At 47.6% G+C, this 25,164-nt stretch overlaps 1 protein-coding gene across 21 annotated transcripts in view; it reads right to left on the bottom strand.

Annotated features, from left to right (window-relative positions):
• LOC142503955 (complement factor H-like) overlaps positions 1 to 25,164 on the bottom strand; it is a 721,803-nt gene that overhangs the window by 659,934 nt on the left and 36,705 nt on the right. For 15 of the 21 annotated variants that reach the window (XM_075616940.1, XM_075616958.1, XM_075616961.1 and 12 more), the window contains exons 2-5: positions 21,742 to 21,927; positions 17,187 to 17,292; positions 15,912 to 15,988; positions 7,865 to 8,056 (exon numbers count right to left, since the gene is read on the bottom strand). The exons of 3 other annotated variants lie outside the window; for them this stretch is intronic. In XM_075616940.1, the coding sequence (XP_075473055.1) occupies positions 7,865 to 8,056; positions 15,912 to 15,988; positions 17,187 to 17,292; positions 21,742 to 21,927 (561 nt within the window). Of the gene's footprint in view, positions 1 to 2,741; positions 2,892 to 2,929; positions 3,283 to 4,671; positions 4,757 to 7,864; positions 8,057 to 15,911; positions 15,989 to 17,186; positions 17,293 to 21,741; positions 21,928 to 25,164 lie in introns of those variants that run through there. 3 more of the 21 variants (XM_075616952.1, XM_075616954.1, XM_075616956.1) reach the window with 3 other exon arrangements.

The raw sequence follows: 25,164 nt of genomic DNA, 5'->3' as shown, positions 1-25,164 counted from the left end.
GTATTTGACTTAGGGCCTGGTTTTTTTTTCTTCCACTACTTGCATAGCTTTTGCTACGGTCATTTTTATTTTTTAGAGTTTGTAGTTAAAATCACTGCCCCTCCCCCCACTTCTCATCCCATTCTCCCCTTCACCCACCTCTTCCCCTCCCCTCTTCTCCACCCCCCCTTCTCATACCTTAACCCCCTCAACACCTCCCCCTACCCGTCACCTCTCCCCCTCCCCTCTGCCCCTCCCCTCTCCCTCTCCCCTCACCTCTCTCTCCTCGCGCTCGCTTCCCCCCTCACCACCTCCCTCAATCCCCACTCACCTATCTCTTCTCATCCCCCTCACCTCTCTTCTCCCCCCTCACCTCTCTCCCCTCACATTTGCTACTTTACTTCTTTTTCCTACACAGGTGCATCAGCTCCGAGTTATACAGTATATCTTTTATAAAAGTGTCTATTTTTTATGAAAAAAGCCTACATTTAGCCTATAATAGTAATAATAGTAATAATACCCTCAGAACAGGGCATTACTGGCCAATAATGCCCTGGCTGGGTTAAAGTCACTTGGCTTTGCCTCAGGCCTTCAACTCTTCCAGCCAGGGCATTATTGGCCAGTAATGCCTTGTTCTTCGGGGATTATTACTTAAGTAATGTCATTTGTTTCAGAAATAATTTTTTTGTGTCGTGGTTTTTACTTTATGAAATCCGGTCGCCCTACCCATCGCACAGGAATGCAGTTCCCATAGGAGAAAATGTTACCCAATTGCTATACTTCAGAAATCCCACTCACAGAATAAAATGATACCTGGGTAATGTTTTACCTCAGAAATTCTGTTTCTGAAGGAACGAGGGTTACCCGAGTAATATTTTACTTCAGAAATCTCAGTATAAAATGTTACACATTTTTTTACCTCACAAACTCAATTTTCACCAAATAAAATATCATGTGAGTAACATTTTACCTCAGAAATTCAATTCCCATAGGCTGAAATGGTACCCAATCACTGTATTACCTCAGAATTCCCCATCACACGGAAGTAAATAACACCTGGATTTTGAAGAAACAAAGGTTACCTGAGTAATATTTTAGCTCAGTAATCCCATTTTAACAGCAGAACATGTTACCCAATAAATATTTTACCTCAGTAATCCCATTGTAACAGTATACAATGTTACTCAAGAAATATTTTACCTAAACAAAAATCTAATTCACATAGAATAAAGTGTTACTTAAGTAACATTTCCCCTCAGAAATTCAATTCCCATAGGATGAAATATTACCCAATCACTATTTAACATCAGAAATCCCCATCTCACAGATAATAAAATGATACCTTATGGTACCTAATGGTAATATTTTACCTCAGAAACTGTACAGTGGAAGGTTTTTGTCCCTATTTTACCCACATTACCTTATATAATGTGTGGTTGAAATAGCTTTTAACTTCTCATTGCAAAGCCAATATAACCCATCATTTGGGGCTCACAACCATGAGCCTCAAATGGTCGACAGAGCTGTCTGTGAGTGGGTTACTGGCTCTGCACTTCTATAACCCAGTAGTGCTGGAAAGCTGAGTAATGTGGAGAAGAAACACAAAGTGACAGTGTGCTCATCTGCATGTTATTACCCAGAATCCATGGCTGCAGTGGAAGCAGTGTACGCTAAGAGATAATGGGGAAGGGCAGGGTTGCAGACCTGTCTGAGGTGTGTGAATGTGCTCACAATGGGTATTTTTATTTTATGTACATCAGAAATACAATTTTATTCAGAATAAAATGTTACCTGGGTCAGAAATCAGGAAGAATTGTTGTGCAAATAATATTTCACGAGTGTAACCCTCTTTCCTGCTGACTAGACACGCTACTGATGCTGTATATACCTGCTGGCTCACCGGGATCTGAGCCTCCGCTAACTGGGAGCCTGGGGCAACAATAGTAAAGGGCAGCGCCTCCACTTACCCAGGAACCCCTAGATGTGAGATTACCCTGGACAAGAACAATAATAACAACCCAAGTATATGTAACAGTTTACTCTATATATATATATCTATCTCTCTATATCTATATCTCTCTATATCTCTCTCTCTCTCTATATCTCTCTATATCGATCTCTCTCTATGGGCCTTATGCAGAGAGCATAGAATTTTAAAATTGGCGAATTTCATAAAAAGTAGCTTTTTTGGAGAGTTTTATTCTCCATATGCAGAAAAGTGCGAATTCTGCTATGTTTAACATGGATGCGTGTGGCGAGTTTAAATTGGCAAGATGCGCGCTTCAGAAACGTGTAAAAACAAATTCGCGCCTTTTTTTCCCCCTTTACTATAGGCGGCGAGCGCCATCTTGCCATCTTTTCCTGGCGCGGCAAAAATGCGAGAATCGCGCCATTTTTTGGCGCGAACAGCCGCTTTATGCCGGTCGCACCTCTCTGCATTCGGAGAGTTTTAAAAATGGCGAGATGGAGGTTCTCGCCAGCCGCGAGGCGAGTTTTAGCAATTGAAAAAACAAAATGGCGCGTTTTTCGGAACTCGCCATTTTCTGCCGGTTTCTGCGCGAAATTGTACAAAAAATGGCGAATTTCGAAATAACGATGCTCTCTGCATAAGGCCCTATATCTCTATATCTCTCTCTCTCCACATACACACGTTGGGCCTAATAACACATATGCATGAAATAACATTAGCGAACATACACACTTATATGGCAGTTATAACCTTGAATGACATATACACATATAAGAATGATATAGCTGTATACCAGTAGTTCAGAGTGCACCCACTGTGCAAGTGTCCCTTCCCCACCACCGTGTACACCCCACACCGTGTCCAATGTACTGGACCAGTCCCTTGGTCACTTAACCTTTAGTGTCCCCAAGAAACCCACCCCCCAAGGCGGGATCAGTGCCTGTAGGTACCGGTGTTGGTGCACTTTATAATAATACTTGCCGGGCGCTCCAGCACCCGGTCGCTGATACTTCGAAAAGGATCCGCAGATCCAGCGTCGTCACACACGAGTAGTTCCTCACTGTCAGGGAGGTCTCTCACGAGGCTTGACTCCGCAATTCAGTCTGATCCCAAACTACAGATCACTTTGTAGCTCAGGAAGATGCTGTGTCACTGACTGCTACTATCAGTAAATGGTAAAGTCCCTATCTAGGGCTGTTCCCTGCAGTACCACAAGCTGGTGGTGACTCAGGGCCTGCGCTGGGGCCTAGGGGAATATTCTGGCCTATGCAGTGGGTCACTGACCCCCTGCACTATGCACCTCCTCTCCCCTTGCCTCCCAGCACCAACTGTCACCAACTGCCTGTTTTCTCCAGTGCGCGGAATGTTTCAGAATCAGAGAGCAGAGAGTTCTGACAACCCCATTGGCTGCTGTGACCACCTGGTATCCCAACACCCTGAGGCTCATGGGACTTGTATTCCCACACAGAGCCTTCCCTGGTAATGGCCGCCACTAGGGATGCTCCTATCTAAAATGGCCGCCTCTCCTGTATCACTGCGCTTGCGCAACTCTATCTGTAGGGGCCGCCGCAACTATCGCGCTACTGCGCATGCGCGAATAGCGCATAACATGGCGGCGCCCTGAGCCAAAACTTCCGGGACTCCCCGGAGCCGCGGCCGCCCCGGCAGCTCCCACTAGCACCAGGGTAAGAAGGGGTGGTACCGGAGGACCTGGCTACACGAGGTTACCCTAGTAACATTTTACCTCCGTAATCCCATTCTCACGCAATAAAATATTATGTGGGTAATATTTTACATCAGAAATCCTGGTTTTGGTGGAACAAAGGTAATATTTCACCTCAGAAATGCAATAATCATATGATGAAATGTTACTCGAGTAATATTTTACCTGAGATATCCCATTCTAACAGTATAACATGTTACCCTATAAATATTTTACCTCAAGAAAATCTCATTCACACCGAATAAAATGTTGCACAAGTAACATTTTACCTTAGAAATGCAATTCCCATAGGATGAAAGTTACCCAATCACTATTTTACCTCAGAAATCCCCATTTTGCAGAATAAAATGTTACCCAAGTAATATTTTACCTCAGAAATCCCATCTCACAGAATACAATGTTACCTGGGTAATATTTTACCTCAGGTATCCCAGTGTAATAGAATACAATGTTACCCGAGTAATATTTTACCTCAGTAATCCCCTTCTATCAGTATAAAATGTTCCCCAAGCAATATTTTACATTAATGTTACCCTATAAATATTTTACCTCAAGAAAATCTCATTCACACCAAATAAAATGTTACACGAGTAACATTTTACCTCAGAAATGCAATTCCCATCAAATGAAATGTTACCCAATCACTATTTTACCTCAGAAATCCCCATTTTTAGAATAAAAAGATACCAGAGTAATATTTTACCTCAGAAATCCCATTGTAATAGAATACAATGTTACTCAAGTAATATTTTACCTCAGATATCCCAGTGTAAAAGAATACACAGTTAACCGAGTAATATTTTACCTCAGGTATCCCTTTGTAATAGAATATAAGGTGACCCGAATAATATTTTACCTCAGTTATCACATTGCAATAGGGTCACCCGAGTAATATAAACATGTGTGCGTACTTCCCTAAGACTGCGGTCCCACTAACTACTACAGCGCACGCCGAGCGATCAAGCCCCACCCCCCCAGTTCCTCCGGTCCCAGTTCCTACCTTGTCGCGCACTTTTCCCCAGCGGTGCGCGACAGGTTTTCAGGCAGGCAGGGGAATTTGAGATTGGCATTTGCGACGGAGGCGTGGCCACGCCCCCGCCGGCGGTTCAGCCAATGAGGGCGAACCTGCCGCGGGACGTCATGGCCACGCTCCCGCAAACGTACCGCCACGCCCCCTCCCGTCGCAAACGTTCTCTCTCCCCTCAGACCGCAGATCGTGGTGTAGCGCTGTGCACGCGCCGCACCCCCGCCGGGCACACGTGCCACAGTGCTGACTGGGGACTCAGCCTAACATGCCAGGAGTTTGAGGGGATTCTCCACTCTCAAAATGACAGACGAGAGGACCAATTGGAAGAGTTAGTGGGTGGGACAGAGGAGCAGGGAAAACCAATCAGAGAAGGAGGAGAGCTTTACAGAGGGTGAGGTACGAACAAATGAGGAGAGGAGTAGGGCAGGACAAAGGGGAAGGTACAGCCCACTCAGGGGAGGAGCAGGGTGGGGTAGAAGGGGAGGTACAGATCAATAAGGGGAGGAGTAGAGTAGGACAGAGGGGGGTGGGAGGTAGGGACCTAATCCAGGGGTGGGGAACCTTTTTTCTGCCAAGGGCCATTTTGATATTTATAACATCATTCGCGGGCCATACAAAATTAGCAATTTAAAAATTAGCCTTCTATATTTCGGCAAACATTTAATTAACTCACCCCTAATGTGATGGCTGGAACTGCTTCTCTTTGGTGAGGCGTGTGATGTTAGCTGGTATTGATGTTGCTACTCGCAACTGGTTTTCCAGGTTTGGGTGGGTGACTGACTCTTATGTGACTGACTGACACTTGTGTGACTGACTGACCCCTGGGTGACTGACTGACTGACCCCTGGGTGACTGACTGACTGACCCCTGGGTGACTGACTGACTGACCCCTGGGTGACTGACTGACTGACCCCTGGGTGACTGACTGACCGACCCCTGGGTGACTGACTGACTGACCCTTGGGTGACTGACTGATTGACCCCTGGGTGACTGACTGATTGACCCCTGGGTGACTGACTGACTGACACTTGGGTGGTGGGTGACTATGACTATCTGTGGGTTGGTGTCTGTATTCACACACACACAACACACACAAATCGGAGCAGGGGGGGGGGGAATCACACACTCTCAGACCCTCTCACTCATACACTCACTCTCACTCACTTTCAGACACTCTCTAAACAAGAATGACAATCAGCTGCAAGAAGTGGCAATTTGAGATGCATGAGGGACGGTCTGACAGCTTAGATCACACTGAGTCATTTTATGGGGCACATATCATTGGGGGGGGGGGTGTCTGCAAAAGTTAATCATACAACATGTATTGAAGTCAAGGAGACCAATGATGCTGGGGTTAGGTGTCAGGCCAGGTGGTGTCCCAGAGCCCTCCTGCCCTTACCCTGTCAGGGCCCTGCATAGCTCCCTCTCATCTTACACTGCGGCACTGCGAAGCAGGTGCCCTCCTACGCAGCTGCTGCCCGGTGTGGGGAGGAGGAGGAGAGGCGGTAGAGAGTGACCGTGACACACACACAGAGACACACACAGTGACAGTGACACACACACACACAGTGACACACACACACACAGTGACACACACACACACAGAGACAGTGAGACACACACACACACAGAGACAGTGAGACACACACACAGTGAGACAGAGACAGTGAGACAGAGTGAGACAGAGACAGTGAGACACACACAGAGAAAGTGATACACACACACAGAGAGACAGTGACACACACACACACACACAGTGACAGTGCCAGACACACACACACACACACACACACAGTGACACACACACACACACACACACACACAATAATCCCACCTCTGCGAACACACACAAAAATAAGGCCTCTCCCCCCTTGGGGTGGGTAAGGTGCCTGGGAGGAGGTATAAGGGGAGGTGCCTGGGAGGAGGTATAAGGGGGCATGTGGGTTACCTGGGGCCCATGGATGGGCTGCTGGAGCTGCATAGGTAGCCAGTGCAGCTGAGAGACTGGCAGGCCCGCGGAGCCTAAAGGGAGGGACAGAGGGGCGGAGCCAAAGGAGCCCGGCATTACTGGAGGAGAGAAGGGAGGGGGGCAATGCTGAGGGAAGGGGAGGCCCGGCTTGCAGCCTACACTTGCTCCATGTAGGAAGAGGCGGGCTAAAAAAATAAATGGCAGAGTGACAGCACGGGCAGCTAATCAGGAGAGGGGGAGTTTTTTTTAAAGTTTTTTTTTTTTATAAACCATTCTTGCAGGCTTGCTGCCCCGACGTTCCCCACCCCTGACCTAATCAGACGAGGAGCAGGGCGGGACTGAGGGGGAGAGGAAAATAACAGCAAAGGCCTGAGAGGTGCTGAGGGAAGAGAGACATACAGGGTTCACAGGGATAGATATATAGGGGGCACAGGGAGAGACATACAGACATACATGGTGCACAGTCAGAGACATAGACATGGGACATACATAAAGGGAGAGAGAGGGGGCAGAGGGAGACACATATAGTGGGCACAGAGATGTGTGAATGTATGTATGTATACTGTAGGTGTGTATGTAGTTAGGGACCCTCCCTAGTAGAGACTGATGACCCACACCACTGCACAGTTGGACGGACGCCCACGCAGCGGCCTTCGGACGAGAACACATATAGCATCCAGCAGTGAGGCGTGAGGGGAGTTTTGCAGACCCTGCTTCGTGGGACCACTGATGCGACTCTGCTACCGAAGGCTCTCTCTAATTCCCTGGTGTTACCCAGGAATGTACCCACCATACACCACCACACTTCAGGGAGGGTAGCACTACCCTCACACACTTTGGGGTGGGCATTGTTCTGTGGACACCGGGGTTCTAGGTGCCCTAGGCACCCTCAGTACTTTGGGGGATTCACCAGGGTTATTATTGTTATTGCATTGTTCATTGTTATTGTGTCTATGAGCAGGGATCTGCTGGTAAAAGATATTGTTATTACTATTGCTGTGTGCTGTGTTAATTGCTTTGTCATCCCGCTCATGCTGAGATCTTCATAGGTGGAGGCGAGATATAGTACCCCAAGCTCCCCAGAAGCAGAGGCTTTGGCCTCCTGTGACCCTCACAGGTAACAGCAGCACACGTTATCGCCCGTGGTTTCCCCCCTTCCCTGGCTGTCAAGATATTTAACCTTTAAAATTCTCTCACCTTGACAAATTGGTGGAGGACTATTCCACTGCCCTTCTGATTTGCAGAACACCTCAGCAGGCCCTTCCAGCCCAAATTTTGGGTTTTTGCATTCAAACCGTATGACCTTGCCCACAGAAAACTCTTCATCGTCATATGAGCTGGATATAACAGTGACACCAACATCGACGTCCAATGGTGGGCATCTTCTTACTGAAATAAAGTAGAAAAAAAACAGATTGGTTGTATTATACTTAGTATTTTAAGTGTATGGGGAAGAGAAGAGTTGGATGGGATTGTAAGAACTTCACAATCTATTTCAAGTCTATTTATTCAGCAACAAAAACTTGCCAAAGCAAGTGGAAAGACCCCTATAGGACTAGCACTCACCAAAATGAGAGTATATGAGTTAATTAACATACAGTAGAGGCAACTCTTATTCGAACAAAAACCAGTGGCAATTCCCCAAAAAACCCAGGAAACACCCAGGTACATTCTGAATACATGCCTTAAACTTTCCTTAAACTAGCCCCAGCATTTCTGCATTGATTAATGGCCTATCAGATTAACAGCGGGGGTCCCTGGCAGTCCCATTCAAACTGAATTGTACTGCCAGGGATCCCTGCTGTGTTAATCCTATGGGTCGTTAGTCAATGCAGAAATACCTTAAACGTGCCTCAAACTAGCCCAGAACATACCCAGAATGTAACCCGGCTAGTTTACGGCAAATGTTAGAATAAACGTTGCCTCTACTGTAACCTTTAATGATTGTATAGTTAAAAGGGGCAAAACACAAATAACACACAACACATTAGCGAATAGTCACACTTATGGTGACCTCAAAAATAAAAGGCTATTAAATTAGTCTTCTCAGATCTGGTCTCTAGTTATAGGTAAACAGATACTGTATGTATAATGCCCTGGACCTGAACAATGGGAATATAATGATTAGGTTAGGCAGTGATGCCACATAGTGGCAAGATCCTGTAATAAAGATCCAAACCTAAAGTCTAGCTAGCCAATTGAATGATGATTACAGTCAAATCTACTATATATTTCTGAAAGCATTGTATGTATGTGTTCCCTGTCCCTAGCGGCAATCTCATTGGTCCTTGCCCCGGCCGCCCCGGCCGCCCCCGCACACCTCTCATTGGCCTCATACACTCACACCACCCCCTTGGCCCACCCCCCCACACCTCTCATTGGCCTCACACACTCACACCACTGCTTCAGGCTCCCTTGGCGCGCGCACACACACACACCTCTCTCTCTCTGTCCTCTGCCCCCCCCCCCCCCATCACACTCACCTCCCCCCCTGCCCGGTGCTCCACTCACCTCCCCGCCTCCGCTCCACTCACCTCCGCTTCACTCACCTCCCTCCCGCTCCACTCACCTCCCGCTCCACACACCTCCCGCTCCACTCCCTCCCGCTCCACTCCCTCCCGCTCCACTCACCTCCGCTCCACTCACCTCCTGCTCCACTCACCTCCCGCTCCACTCACCTCCCTCTCCACTCACCTCCCTCCCGCTCCACTCCCTCCCGCTCCACTCACCTCCCTCCACCTCCCTCACCCTCCACTCCCTCCCGCTCCACTCACCTCCCCGGCGTGGGGACAGGCAGTAGGCAGGGCAGCCTGCCGCTGCCACGCTGCAACTAAGATGGCGGCGGACGGAAGGACCCCCTTCCTCCCTCGCGGACTAACCTCCCGCTCCACTCCCTCCCGCTCCACTCACCTCCCGCTCCACTGACCTCCCGCTCCATTCCCTCCCGCTCCACTCACCTCCCCGGCCCGGGGACAGGCATTGGGCAGGGCAGCCTGCCGCTGCCACGCTGCACCTAAGATGGCGGCGGATGGAAGGACCCCCTTCCTCCCTCGCGGACTAACTAAGATGGCGGCGGCCGGAAGGAGAGGTGACGTGTGTGTGTGTGTGTGACACAGTGTGTGTGCCCCCCCCTCTCCTGTCCACTCTCCTCCCCTCCTGTCCACTCTCCTCCCCCTCCTGTCCACTCTCCTCCCCCTCCTGTCCACTGTCACCCCCCTCCTGTCCACTCTCCCCCCCCCTCCTGTCCACTCTCCTCCCCCTCCTGTCCACTGTCCCCCCCTCCTGTCCAGTGTCCCCCCCCTCCTGTCCACTGTCCCCCCCTTCCTGTCCACTGTCCCCTCCTCCTGTCCACTGTCCCCCGCCCCCCCCTCCTGTCCACTGCCCCCCCACTCCTGTCCACTACCCCCTCCTGTCCATTGCCCCCCCCTCCTGTCCACTGCCCCCCCCCTCCTGTCCACTGCCCCCCCCTCCTGTCCACTGCCCCCCCTCCTGTCCACTGCCCCCCCTCATGTCCACTGCCCCCCCTCCTGTCCACTGCCCCCCCCTTCCTGTCCACTGCCCCCCCCTTCTGTCCACTGTCCCCCCCTCCTGTCCACTGTCCCAGTCCCCTCCTGTCCACTGTCCCCGTCCCCTCCTGTCCACTGTCCCCGTCCCTCCCCTCCTCCTGTCCACTGTCCCTCCCCCCACCTTTTCCTAGCGGGAAATTTAACCCACGGGCAACGAAGGGTCTCTCAGCTAGTTAATATAATAAACCTCAAATGGACATTTACACCAAATTATTGTGCATGTGCAGTAATCAACACTAAATATAAGGTGCAGCACTGTTACCCTATATGTAGTGTTATAACACCTTAACACAGTTTGTATGGGTTAGGATGGTAAACACGTTGTCTAGATCAGGGGGGCGCAAACTTTTTTCCCTGCGCCCCCCTGCCGGCGGTCCCCTCACTCCCGCATTCCCCCCCCCCCCCCCCCCCCCCATGACCTCGCGGCATCATTTGGACGCTGCGTTGCCATGGTGGACGCAGGGAGGAAGCCGCCAGAGCCACTGTAAGGTAGGTTTACAGAGGCCACGCAGCTCCACCGGCACTTAATTTAAGTGCCTTCGGGAAGCGCGCGGGGCCTCTAAACCCCGCGGCCCCCTCCCCCCGGTCGGCAGTCTCGCGCCCCCAGTTTGCGCACCGCTGGTCTAGATAGTGATTGAGAACAGCGGATGTATCCAATTTTGGAGGGTTGGCTAGTAGTACAGATCACATAGTGATGGTAACTTCTTATGGATCTGGTAAATATTAAATATTCCCTTTGAGAGAAAAAATGGATAAAAGAAGTAACAAGCGACGCAAGTTGGTCTGTCTTGATATGAACCTAAATGTAGCATTAGAAAAGGTTAGTGGCTAATTATGGTGCTAATTTGTTAGCACATGGGGTATGATCACACAGCACAGGTAAGTATTGTGATCGAAGCCCCTTCTGGTTCGGTAATTGAAACCCACACACTGAGACCTCTCATAGTCTGATTGGTAATATCAGATAGGTCTCCAAACACCTTGATTGCACAGTCCCTAATATATGTGTAAACGGTGGTAATTGGACACGTGGTTAGGGCTATATAATATTCACATATAGTGATAAGCACTAAATTACAGTGTCATTTTAGTATGAGGATGTAGATAGTGTGGTTAGTTGGTGTATTCATGAACACCTCTTGGTAAATAAATGCTGATCCACATATATTTCATTTAGGACAAAGGAGGTTTCTGTGCAGAAAAATGTCTTTAGCGATATAGACAAAACCACTCTATTTTCTTAGTTAATTAGCGCACTATCCTACTCAGCATGATGTATTAATGAGCATCAAGAAATTAGTTGAAGCTGAGAGGCAATAAAATCCACGGGGTAAACATGTATATACTTATAGTTTAACCTAATACACTCTTGTCTACTCAGCGTGGTGTATTAATGAACACCACCATAAATTACAATGCTGAGTGAAGTGATAGCCACGGAATTAGTGTATATTTATATATAGAGATGATCTTATTGGAAGGAGGAAAAGGCTGCCAGTGATTAGCTTTGGTAGGTTGCATCAGTAAAGATACTAAGTTGTCATCCGTGTAGACTAATCTATTACGAAGCAATACTGCTGGCAACACCAGGCTAGAATTGTTACTATGTAGCAGCCGGGACTGAATTTTCACCTTCCTCCAACCTCCATGAACTGATAGTCCGCGTCTCACAGAACGCTTTCTCAAAGTTGCCCCGCCTCTGGAAGCTACATGATTATATAGCCAAGCGTTGCCACAGTGACGCTATGGTAAATGTTGTTAAACTCTGCGATTGCGTGAGGGGAAATAAAGCAATAAATTGCGTGTTTGCCCCAAATCTTATAGAAATGGTAGGCCTTTAGAAATGTAGTAAACCACGTCATGCATCTGAACTCGGTGGACTATTGGAAACTGAGTCGGAGGGGATCGGGCAGGGGGGAGGAGGACCATAATAAACATTTATTGTAGGATGCATGTGTGAATAAGGGGCTAATCTTGATGATAAAATGTGTTGTTAATACACAACAAGGCTGATCCCAGATGAATAGGAAATCAATGAGGGTGTAAGGAATCGGGGAACACGTCCCCTGCGGCGTGTTCCCGCCTTACCTGCTGCAGCGCGCCTCCCCGCTCTGGTTACAGAGCGCGCGCGCATCCGCAGCTCTTCTCTTCGTGCCACGGAGCATGGCTCCGCCCCCGGTCATGTCATGCGCGGCGCGGGCACGTGATGGCGTGCGCCGCTCCCCAGCTGCATGGCAAGTATTCCTAGTTGCCCACTTGGCTCATGCGGCCTATCCTAGCCTCCGCAGAGGCCGCACCTCCGCTCCGCCTCCATTGCTATTGGTTCCTGTTTACTTTAAAAGACTTTCACTTTCACCTTGCTGAGCATAACCTGTGTAGCCTTGTGTTCCTGTGTTTGCTGTGCCTTGTGTTCCTGTGTTTGCTGTGCCTTGTGTTCCTGTGTTTGCTGTGCCGTGTTCCTGCGTTTGCTGTGCCTTGTGTTCCTGCGTTTGCTGTGCCTTGTGTTCCTGCGTTTGCTGTGCCTTGTGTTCCTGTGTTTGCTGTGCCTTGTGTTCCTGTGTTTGCTGTGCCTTGTGTTCCTGCGTTTGCTGTGCCTTGTGTTCCTGCGTTTGCTGTGCCTTGTGTTCCTGTGTTTGCTGTGCCTTGTGTTCCTGTGTTTGCTGTGCCTTGTGTTCCTGTGTTTGCTGTGCCTTGTGTTCCTGTGTTTGCTGTGCCGTGTTCCTGCGTTTGCTGTGCCTTGTGTTCCTGCGTTTGCTGTGCCTTGTGTTCCTGCGTTTGCTGTGCCTTGTGTTCCTGCGTTTGCTGTGCCTTGTGTTCCTGCGTTTGCTGTGCCTTGTGTTCCTGCGTTTGCTGTGCCTTGTGTTCCTGCGTTTGCTGTGCCTTGTGTTCCTGCGTTTGCTGTGCCTTGTGTTCCTGTGTTTGCTGTGCCTTGTGTTCCTGTGTTTGCTGTGCCTTGTGTTCCTGTGTTTGCTGTGCCTTGTGTTCCTGCGTTTGCTGTGCCTTGTGTTCCTGTGTTTGCTGTGCCTTGTGTTCCTGTGTTTGCTGTGCCTTGTGTTCCTGTGTTTGCTGTGCCTTGTGTTCCTGCGTTTGCTGTGCCGTGTTCCTGCGTTTGCTGTGCCTTGTGTTCCTGTGTTTGCTGTGCCTTGTGTTCCTGCGTTTGCGGTGCCTTGTGTTCCTGCGTTTGCTGTGCCTTGTGTTCCTGCGTTTGCTGTGCCTTGTGTTCCTGCGTTTGCTGTGCCTTGTGTTCCTGCGTTTGCTGTGCCTTGTGTTCCTGCGTTTGCTGTGCCTTGTGTTCCTGCGTTTGCTGTGCCTTGTGTTCCTGCGTTTGCTGTGCCTTGTGTTCCTTTGTTTGCTGTGCCTTGTGTTCCTTTGTTTGCTGTGCCTTGTGTTCCTGTGTTTGCTGTGCCTTGTGTTCCTGTGTTTGCTGTGCCTTGTGTTCCTGTGTTTGCTGTGCCTTGTGTTTGCTGTGCCTTGTGTTCCTGTGTTTGCTGTGCCTTGTGTTCCTGCGTTTGCGCCTTGTGTTCATGCGTTGCTGTGCCTTGTGTTCCTGTGTTTGCTGTGCCTTGTGTTCCTGTGTTTGCTGTGCCTTGTGTTCCTGTGTTTGCTGTGCCTTGTGTTCCTGTGTTTGCTGTGCCTTGTGTTCCTGCGTTTGCGCCTTGTGTTCATGCGTTTGCTGTGCCTTGTGTTCCTGTGTTTGCTGTGCCTTGTGTTCCTGTGTTTGCTGTGCCTTGTGTTCCTGTGTTTGCTGTGCCTTGTGTTCCTGTGTTTGCTGTGCCTTGTTCCTGCGTTTTTCTCTGCTGCTTTCTTGTGTACCGACTCGGCTTGAATTTAGGACCCTTTCTGGATAACGACCCCGGTTTGACTATTGGACCCCCTCTGGATAAAGACACGGGCTTGCCTCTGACTACCCGCACCTCTCCAGTCTATCGGATATACTACCACTATTTCGGCTCAACCCCTGACCACGGCACAACGGACATTGACCCTCCCTCTGGCTCTGCCCCTGGATTCCAGCAAGTATCTCAACTAACCCGATCTCTCCAACCCAGACCCAGCTAGGCTAACTATCCACTCTCCAGGCGCGCCTGTGGGTAAATGAAGTAGTGGTACCCTCTATGCTCTAGTTTCACCATATTTTTTTTCTTTTAAATTAAATATTTTAAAGTCTGGGTTTTTCAAAAAGTTCAACCTTTTTAGTGTTGGAAGGGGCGTGGTACCAGAGTGTTACGGCCCCTCCGGCACTCTCGGAATGGAAGGGGAGGAGTCTTCCTTCCATCCCTCTTCCTATTACATCACGTCTCCCCTATAAAAATGGGCAATTCAATTATGATGTCACTGCGACATCATGGGGCCCCTGGAATTCCAGGCCCTGTGGCATAGAAGCCATGTCCTGTGAAACCCCCCCAAAAAAATCAGAGAATGGGTTTTGGCTAGACCCAGAGTGCGCAAGCTGGGGGGGTGCGCCCCCCAGGGGGACACAGGAGGTTTTTCGGGTAGGGTGCAGTGGTTGCAGAGTCTCCGCGCTCTTCTCTGAGGCATTTAAATTAAATGTCGGGGGACCGCGCGAGGCCTCTGCAACCTCAACTTACCAGAATTCAGCCGGCTTCTGGACACGTCACCATAGCAAAGCGGTGTCAAATGACGCCGTGGGGTCATGTGTCACGTCGCCATGGTACCGCATGTTAAAAGATGCATGTCCCGCGGCGTCATTTGACGCTGGTTCACAGGAAAGTGGGGGGCGCCAATATTCAACCTATTACACAAACCGGTGGCATTAGGATTCGGTCCTATGTGAGACTGTAAATGTTAAAAAATGAAAAGGACCCTGTGCTTCCTGAGATACATATCTCCGAAGGTGCCGTCGGTTTTCATGCCGATTTAAATCCCTAGCTTCTCATGGGCCAGTTGGTAGCCAAAACGTATGGCGATGCAGCTTCCTTTTGGCCAGCGTGACTCTGGAGCTTTGAACCTCCATTTTGTTTTCCCTGGAGGGGACATTAACGTAGGCGCCTTTGAAGGTAAATATGTCGGGAGTTTCAAAAGTGAGTAAAGCACTGAGCCTTGCATACAGCTGGTCTAGAATTATAATAATGATAAGAATAAGTTATTAACGGATATGGGATAGTACGCGTATCACAATGATATAGTCTGTGAAATATGAGATAGTATGGATTATTCGAACAACTGAAGGTGACAGGCGTACTGAGACAAATGGCCGAGATAGATTCTCTTAATTAAAAAAATTTGAATCTTTATTCAATATGAATGGCAATGGGCCCCAAAGTAAGTGTGTATTAGTAGTAATTAGTTTAACATGGATTCCCATGCACCATCCCAGAAAATAACGAGTATTGTAAAAATCCCCAATAAAGAATGAATGTGAAAAATAAAAACAGAAAAATATAAATAAAACAATAAAACCCCAATATAAGTTAATAAGAATTGGTAAAAGAATGGTCAATAATACCCACATCCACTTTGAAGTGGTTAGGAAGTATTTGTAAGAGTACTTATTCAGTGGCCACAGCTTGTAAGCGTTAATGTTTATAAAGTCTTTTAATGCATTAGCGGAGGCTGCTTTGTGCTCTCTTCTATAGAAGAAGGTCTGGCATCGGGATCTCCGGAGCTGAAATTAGCCTAGGCGGAACCATTAACAGATAGAAATAAAACTCAATTACCTTCACAGTGAGGGGGGAAATTACTCCAGCCACTTGCAGTACAATCGCGGGTATTCTGCCTGCTCACCATCTGATACCTGCAAGTTGAATAATCGAGTGTGAGAGTACAATTTAGGAAGTCACCCTTTTCTCAAAGTTTCGTCCAAAATTTTGGCCAAAATGTACAGTAGCGGAAAGATTAGCAAATCGCCCACATTTGCACATCGCTAAGTGTTTCAATTACCCACACCTTTCTCTTACATCTCGGTGTCCCCGATCTTGAGGCCAATAAGAAGAAATAATATTAGAAGTTCATTACTTCAATAATGTATTGTTAATCCGGCTCCGTTCTCCAAAAAAAAGCATCCATCATTATACACTAAAACTTGACAATATTCTGAAAACAAACATTCTGATCTGGTCCAAAAGGCATTAATGGCCACAAATTGAACCAGTAAGTTGGTACAACATTAAAATAAATGTTGGCATTAAAATAAACAGCAATTAAAACATACATAGCCTATAATAGTAATATTATAATAGTATGAGTGATTGTATAACAACAATAATGTCATTGTATTTGAATTCAATTTACATGACCTTATTCTACTGATAAAATGGAAGTGTGATATTATTTATTAGTGGAAAGACCCTATTGTTAAGGACTCGCCCAGTCTCCTGCAATGACAGAGATTTTTCCCAAATGTTAGGTTGTCTCCCATCCTCCCAGGAGTTTGCCAATCCTTCCCAGTCCTGTTGGACTCCCCTTGTGTGACCACATTGAGAATGGAGACACATTGTAGAGGATATCCAGGAAACAGGTGTGATAGGGTGATAGCACTAGTACAAACCAAATGCGTGCTTTCAGTAGTACATAACAGTACATCTGCATGTGTGGCTCTGCATGTATCTCTGTACATGTGTTAGTGCGCTTTGGCAGATCTCTGTATATCACAGTATAAAAGTGTGTAGCTTATGACTGTATAAATTACTGTGTGTGCGTATCGGTGTGTCTATATGTGTATAGCAGCGTGTTAGTGTATTTGTACATCAGTTTTAAGAAGCACCAGTAATCCACAACTGTAAAATGGCAGAGGGCCCCATTGATACCTGAAGGGCTTAAAATGTGTGCGTAAAAAAGTTGGCTCTGTCTTTACCCCCTGACTTAAGAGAGAAAGTCTTGACCCCCTGACTTAAGAGAGAAATTAATTACGGCCTATTTCCAAGTCAGTAACATACATGATGATGGTCAGACTTCTGCAACACTGGAATTAGATCTTGTTTGACTTTACATACCCTTCATCACAGTGATATACCACTCGGGCGCCAAACACAAACTCGGTCTCCAGCTTCAGCTCAAATGAGCCAAAAGCAACGTCACCTGGATCACCACATGATTTTTCTGTAAGAAGCAGAAGACACTGAGAAACTTGAAATTAATAGAATACTTTTACATTATACTATAGTATTATAGCAGCAATCCCCCTATATATCGCCTTTTTTTTTTTTTTTACCTTAATTGAACCAGAGCTCAACAATGAAGTACAAAGGACCCAGTGGTTGCCAGTAAATTAGACTATTACTGTTTGCAGGTTTCTAACCAAACACTACGTTTATAGCCTTGAGAACTCCTATTAAAGAATTTAGGCGGTCATAGTTACATAGTACTGTATTGGTAAACTTAGTCATAATTTAAAAATTACATACAGTAGTATTGGTAAACTTGGTCATAATTACATAGTTACATAGTATTGGTAAACTTGGTCATAATTACATAGTTACATACAGTAGGGGCCTATTCTATAAGCTTTCATTAAAAAAAATCGCCGAATTTTAATACTAGTATACATGACGCGAGACATTTAAATGCATAGGAGATACCGGCACCCGATAACGGGGCCTGTATTTCAGGAAACAGGGGGTCCATGGACCTCACATCAACAAGGTTCTACTCTAGAGACCCCCTTCTCATCTACACTAGTATTAAAATTAATATTAAAACAGCTTCATTACCTTAGCGGCTAGCCGTAAAGCAATGAAGGGGTTAACCACCAGTGCACGATTTATTGTGGGTAGCCGGGGTGGGTTAAGGTGGTATTTGGCCCTTGGTGGGTGTTTAGGCCTTGCGTGGGGGTTTTGGGTGGAGTTAACACCTTCATTACTTTAGTGTTTAATACCTTTAAGGTTATGAAGGGGTTAAGCCCATCCGCTACCACCCAGTAGGCTTAAACATACATCCCTGGGGCTACTACCCCCTTCACCCAACCCCTCTACCCACAATAAATAAAAATACACGCAACAGCCCTACTACCCACCTCCTCTACCCCCAACAACCCCCCTCCCCCAACACAGAGTACAGTAATGGGCAACATTACTGTTATACAGATATGGATAATAGTGCATTTGCCCATTGTAAAGCAAACATTAGCCAGCCTATATAAAAAAGTAAATACATCTTTCTGCTTAACCCTGCATGAAGGGCGTCCTCATCAGCATACTGCAGGTCCATGTCCTCTGTTGCCAGAAAGAGTACATAAAAAAATACAATCTAATGGCCCCTAACCCCTTAACCACCTTAGCGATTAATAACTGCTATAGTAATAAAGGGGTTAACTCCTGTCTCCCGCTACCCACCAGGGAGGCCTAACCACCCAGCCCAGACCCCCTAAACCCACCCTCTACCCATTGATTGGCACAGTGATATATCATACCCATATTGTAAGGTGGTTCTAGTCCAGGCTTTGGCTGTAACCCACCCATACCTGGCTGCCGTGGACATTTTGATTACTGGCAGCCTGCTATATTGGTTTCACCTGTTCAATGGCTTAAATAGCAGCCAGTGACTTCCAGCCCCGGCCTGTGTATTGTATATGTTTCCCTTTGTTCCTGGCCGGCCTGGGCTCTAGTTCCTGAGCCTTCTAGTTCCTGAGCCTTCCGTTGGCTTGCCCGTCCCTGAGGCTAGCCTATCCCAGTGTCTTCCCTGTTCCAGAGGCCAACCTATTGCTGTGCCTAGCCTGTTGCTGTGGCCTGGGCTCTAGTTCCTGAGCCTTCCGTGTGGCCTGCCAGTCCCTGAGGCTTGCCTATCCCTGTGGCTTCCCTGTTCCAGAGGCCTGCCTGTTGCTGTGGCTTGCCTATCCATATGGCTTCCCTGTTCATTTGGAATTGCTGTTGCTGACCCCAGACTATGACCCCGACCTCGCTGCCTGCCGCCTGCCCTGAACATTTGCCTGTTGCCTGGATTCTGCCCCACTGCAGCCAGCCCTGACCCCTGCCTGCTTACCAGCTACAGATACTCGTCGGTTAATTTGCATCCCTACCTCAGCCCCGCGGAACCGCTTCCTGATCAGAGACGACCATCGTCACACATATATATTGGGCATGAAAAGCCACTATAGCACTCAATGGTTACCCTAATACAAATCATTGAGGCCAAAAATACACAATACTAAAAGAAATACACAAGTACCTAAGCACCCCAACACTAAAATAACTACATAGCCTTATAGTACAGTGTTTGGGGGGGGGGGTTTGTTGGGTGTAGAGGAGGTGGGTAGTAGGGTTGTTGTATGTATTTTTATTTATTGTGGGGGATTCGGTGAAGGGGGTAGTAGCCCCAAAGATGGATGTTTAGGCCTACCGGGTGGTAGCGGGAGGGCTTAACCCCTTCATTACCTTAGCGGTATTAACCGCTAAGGTAATGAAGGGGCTAACTCCACCCGCAACCCCCACGCACGGCCTAAACACCCACCATGGGCCAAATACCACCTTTACCCACCTCCGCTACCCACACACACATACACACACACACACTGACTGGCACACACACACACACACACTGACTGGGGCACACACACAACCACACACTGACTGACGTGCACACACACTGACTGGCGCACGCACATACTGAGGGACGCGTGCACACACTCACTGACTGATGCGCATGCACACTCACACTTACTGGCGCAAACACACACACACACACAAAGAATTCACAATTACTTTAAATATAGAAGTGCAAATAGCTAAAACACGCTTTTTAAGTCAAACTTCTTTGCGTTTTGGCACTGATTGTGTTTTGATTTTTAATTAAAAACATCACTATCACAAATACAATTTCTGTGACAAAAAACAGTGACAAAAGACAAAGAAGTTTCACTTAAAATGCGCGTGCACAGCACTTTTCCTCTCTCGCCGCCTCTCAGCAGCTTCACACCATCCTCGCGTCAACTTTTCCTGGCATTTGGGAGATACTCGCCATTCTAGAGCCACGATGAGTCTCGATAAGCTAATCGAGGTTGCTAGAATTGTGCGAGTTTCAGAACCTGCCAATAAGTGGCTTATCGCCGCTCACCTGGCGATCTTTTTTTGACGGCTGAAAATTTGGGCGATTTATACCTTTACTGCCCACTTATCGAGGCTTATTGAATAGCAGTAGGCATTTTGGTATACTTGATTATACTGTTCTCTTTTCTCTTCCAGGATATTTAAAATCTAATTCACTGGCACCCATGGGTTCATGAAGTTGGGAACATCCCAGTTGAGCTCTGCAGAATCTATTCATTTAAAATAAATACAGTATTTAAAAAAAAAACACTCTTAAGGAGGAAGGATTAAGAACGATTTCACAGTCTATGTAGTTACAAACAGATTCTTCAGAGGTTTGATACTGTACCTGCAATGAAAATCAACAAATAAATAATTATTCAATGGGAAATGCACATGTTTAGGTTAGATCCTACAGTGCACACTTTTCAATCATTCACTGAAGTTAAAGTGGTGAAATGCAGTTAATTCATTATATGTATCTTATGCCCTTTTAAAACAAAAATGCAAAGAAAGAAACAACAACCAAAAAAGGACGCCCGAGCTTACAATCTACAGTAGGTGAGAAAGGGCGGTGTCCCCCAAACGTTACTTTAGTTCTGCTTAATACCATGCAGAAAACCTTAGCATTTTTGCATAATTACTTGCGTGCCTCCATCTTTATTGTACACTACACTACTACAGGCCTCTATTTGGAAGATAAGCGCATTGTTGGGTAAGTTTTCACCCAGACCTTTTCTCTTTTTTCTTTGTACTCATATTGGCATTGGGAGAGCCTCTGTACTCCTTCGTATTAGTAACACAAGGTACGAGTTGGTGATAGAAGTTAGGCAAACTTGTCGAACGGCCGCAATACATTACGGAATAGGAAATAATCAGCATCCTGTCCTTATCCAGAAGTGCAAGTTAATAGGCCCATGGATTTACTAAGCTCATATTGAATCTTGCATGGTGAGCAGCGTGACTTGTTTCTACCAACAGCTCCTTCCTCGATGGTTAAAAACAAACTTCTACAGTGACATCAAACCTAGCTCAGTTTGTTGGGATATGGAATTGTTTTAATCTCTGTATTGTTTACAATTCATGTTACTCTATTTTGATTTGCACATTCCTTCAATATATTGCTGTCCTCTCCAGTACCCAAGGGCTTAAAATATGCCCCCCAAAAGTTACTTGTTACATCATATTAGCTGCCAACGGTTTAGGTTTTCCAGACCCTATAGATGTGAGTCAGAGCTACACCGTTCATGAATATAGGTGGGTATTCATTAAATTGGCGGAACTGTAGCACACAAAAAAACTCCATTGACGTCAATGAGACTTTCCCGTGGGACAGTATCCCGAATAGAACTCAGTTTAATGGATGACCCACAAAAAGTTTCGGGATTACATGGTGTAAACAAACCTTCTTTTGTGAGCAAGTTCTGGAAAATGTGTAAGCTCTATGACAACACGAGAGGCACATTCACACATCGGTGTCCTATTTGACCGTAAAGCTCCCATTGTAAGAACGGTTCATTGTACTTACTTCTGCATTTTCCTAATGTTCCTACAGTTTCCCATTTCCCTCTTAGGCAAATATATTTCATAGAGCCAAGTCTGCTGTATCCAGGCCGGCAGTTAAAAATAGCTTGTGTGTTCTCAGGGTATGTATCATCTTCCCATACGCCTTGGAGTTCTGCTTCCTGCTTCCTCTCCGGCTTGATGCAGCTCCCTAGAAATAAATAAGTACATATATCCAAGGTTAGTTGCACTTAGGGTGGCCAGATGTATACGGGATTGTCCCTTATTTCATTAACTTGTCCCGTTCTCCCTGAAAGGTCTGTAGGGACGCATAATTGTCCCGTATTTTAGTGCCTTGACGTGAAATGCCTGAACTTAAAATTACTTTAATGAAATATGTCATAAACACGTAATAGATTTCTACTGGAGTGTAATAGTTCCCTTTTCCTAAAGATGTCGCATTATTAAATTATTAAAATAATAAAGTTTGGACACTGTCTGCTCATCTCATAACACCATGACACCATCCCCTATAAGCGTTACTTTGTCTACAGTAATTAAATCCGCTGCAGAATTGCAATTTTCTTTCATTCCCGAATTTCCACAGATCAGCCTCAAAAAGGCAGGTTCTGATCTTTTCTATCACTGAAAATCTGTCGTCGGATTCAGATTTTCACAAATGTGAATCTATTATAGAAGGAGGGGGAGTATACAGTATATGTTGGAGTTCAGCCTCAAGTTTCAGCCATTGTGTTGTCGCTGTGGGTTGGTTGGGGCCACTGCTGCTGCTGTAGTATATAGGCCAAACATTTATACATTATTTAATTAATAAAACTTGTAGCTTTACCATTAACCTGTGACTGACTGGACTGACCCCTGTCTGTGTGTGTCCAGTCCACCCCCTGGGCTGATGTCTGACCTCAGTGGCCTGGGCTCTTCTCCTGTACTGTCTCTGTGTCTACTATAGAAATTATATAGCAGTGTATAACTATTTAATAATAATACGGTAATAATAACAATACATTGTCAATTAATTTCACTGTCCCGAATGTACGTATTTAGTTTCGCTCTTTCTTCGCCCCGAGTGTGCCAGCACGCGGCCCATGCCACTGAAACCAGCAGCCACTGCCATAGTGCCATTACTAGAGTTGCAATTGGTGGTAGTTTTTTTCTTACCTTCTCCTCCTGCTCATCTCTGGCACCTTCTGATTTTGACGAAGCATCGCCATGACTACGCAGCGCCAAATGGTGCCACGTTGCCATGACGGAACGCCGCGACATCGCATTAAGAGCAGGAGAAGGTAAAAGGCCCCGCACAGACGGGTAACGTCACCTATTTTGCCACCACAAAAAAGTATGGGTTATATCTAGATATATACACGTAACTTACTTAGTTATATATAGGCTGAGAAAGGAGGATAAGAGACTGTTAATAAACCATAATTAACTATTAGGTTGCTGGCTGTGTAATTGTTATAGGTCAAACATTTCTAACATTTACTTAATAAAGCTTGTGTGTTCACTCTCGGCACTTGGCCTCAGTGGCCTTGTTCTTTACTTTTATTATATACTAGCTATTGTGCCAGGCTTCGCCCTTTCCCCTCCACCCCCCCCCCCCCCCTGCTGGCGGCACATGTTGGCGGAGGGGGGGTGTCCGGGGGTCTCTCAGGGTCGGGGGGTGGGTGTATCTGGGAGTCTCTCAGGGGTAGGGGGGGTCCCATCCCTCCATCCACCACGTCCCTCCCATTCCCCCAGTCCCTTTGGTTTCACTGCCAAGTCTCGAGGCGGAGCAAGCTGAACCGGAGCTTCGCCCGGTCCCCAGCCCCCTCTCCCCCCCGCTGGCGGCACATGTTGGTGTCCGGGGGTCTCTCTGGGGCAGGGGGGGTGACCGGGGGTCTCTCAGGGATGGGATGGGGTGTCCGGGTGTCTCTCTGGGGTGGTAGTGGGTGTATCCGGGGGTCTCTCGGGGCGGGAGGGGGGTCCCGTCCCTCTGTCCACCACGACCCTCCCATTCCCCCAGTCCCTTCGGTTTCAATGCCGAGTCTCGAGGTGGAGCGGGTTAACCGAGGAGTGGGAGCAGATAGATGTGGAACTGGAGGAGGGTGGGTGAAATGTAGAGCAGGGGGACATTTGTCTGTGTGTATGTGTGTGTATGTGTGTGTGTACCTCGCTGCTGATCTATCGTTGTTGCTGACACATGTTCCCCCCACCCCCCCCCCCCCATGCAGGCACAAACACGCCCCCTTCCTTAGTTACCCCTAATACTTAATACGGTTCAAAAAGAGTCAGCTCTTGAGCTCAGTACTGTGTAATGCATAAAATGTATTGTGCAACAATATAGTATGTAGCCAGGTCCCCCCTTCTGTTTGCGGACCCCCCCCCCCCCTCCGGGTACTCACTGCGGCGGTCGGGAGCAGAGCGGCCATTCGCGGGGAGGTGTGGGGGCGTGCCGGTTGCCGGGGACACGTGCGGCCGGTTGCCGGGTATGCCCGGTGGTCCTTGCCGAGGGTGCCGCCATTGTGGATTTTGCACGCATGCGCAGTGGAGATATTGATGCGGTGGCCAGCAGGGAAGTTTGCACGAACGCGGGCCAATCAGAGGAGGGCTCACAGCAGGGACTACAGGTCCCATGAGCCTCAGGGGATCCCACGTGACGCCAGGGAGCCGATAGGGCTGCAGCATCTCCCTGCAGAGGAGATTAGATACATTTCGCGGGTTTTGCAGCAAGGCAGTCTCGCCAGGAGAAGCTAGGGGAAGGAGGTAGGGTGCAGGAGTCAGTGACTCCCTGCACTAGGCCAGCAGCCCCCTAGGCCCCAGCTAGTCCTGAGCCATCCAATAGTTTGAGTTGTTTCAGGGACAGGCCCCAGGTTAGGGACCCTGCCCCTTACTATCAAGAGCCAGTTAGGGACACAGCGGATGCTGCGCTTCCATCCAGAGGCTTGGGATCAAGCCTGCTCAGCAGAGAGAGCGGAACTGTATCAAGGGTGAACCGCCCTCACAGATCATCTCACCTGAAGAACCAGACATCGCCAGAAAACTCGTCTGATCCTTTGCAAAGAATCTTTAACACCCAGGTGCAGTCGCACTGGGCAGGTAACGTTACGCACGTGCACACACAAGAGTACTCTCACATAGTGGCAGTGCTGACCACGGGACAAGGGGGGTTATAGTGTGGACACGGTGTGGGGGTACACGGTGGTGGGTGTGGGATTATGTGATATCCTTATGCAGTGCTAACCTTTAATGTGTTTAGTAAATGTTATGCTCATATATGCAGTAAAGCCTGTTCTGTTTTACAACCGTTTGCTTACCGTAATTGTTTCCTGTGAGGGCCTCCTCCCACTCCATTGGGATCCCTCCCAGGTAGAGACGTTGCACCACAAGATTGTATAATATGCATGTACCCCAGGCTCCCCGAGGGAAGGCTTAGGCTCCTGAGAGCCACATA

Source organism: Ascaphus truei, chromosome 10 (assembly GCF_040206685.1).
Source record: "Ascaphus truei isolate aAscTru1 chromosome 10, aAscTru1.hap1, whole genome shotgun sequence".
NCBI classification, from domain to species: domain Eukaryota; kingdom Metazoa; phylum Chordata; class Amphibia; order Anura; family Ascaphidae; genus Ascaphus; species Ascaphus truei.
Note: the sequence above shows the minus strand (reverse complement) of the source record. Positions and strands in the feature narration are given on the sequence as shown.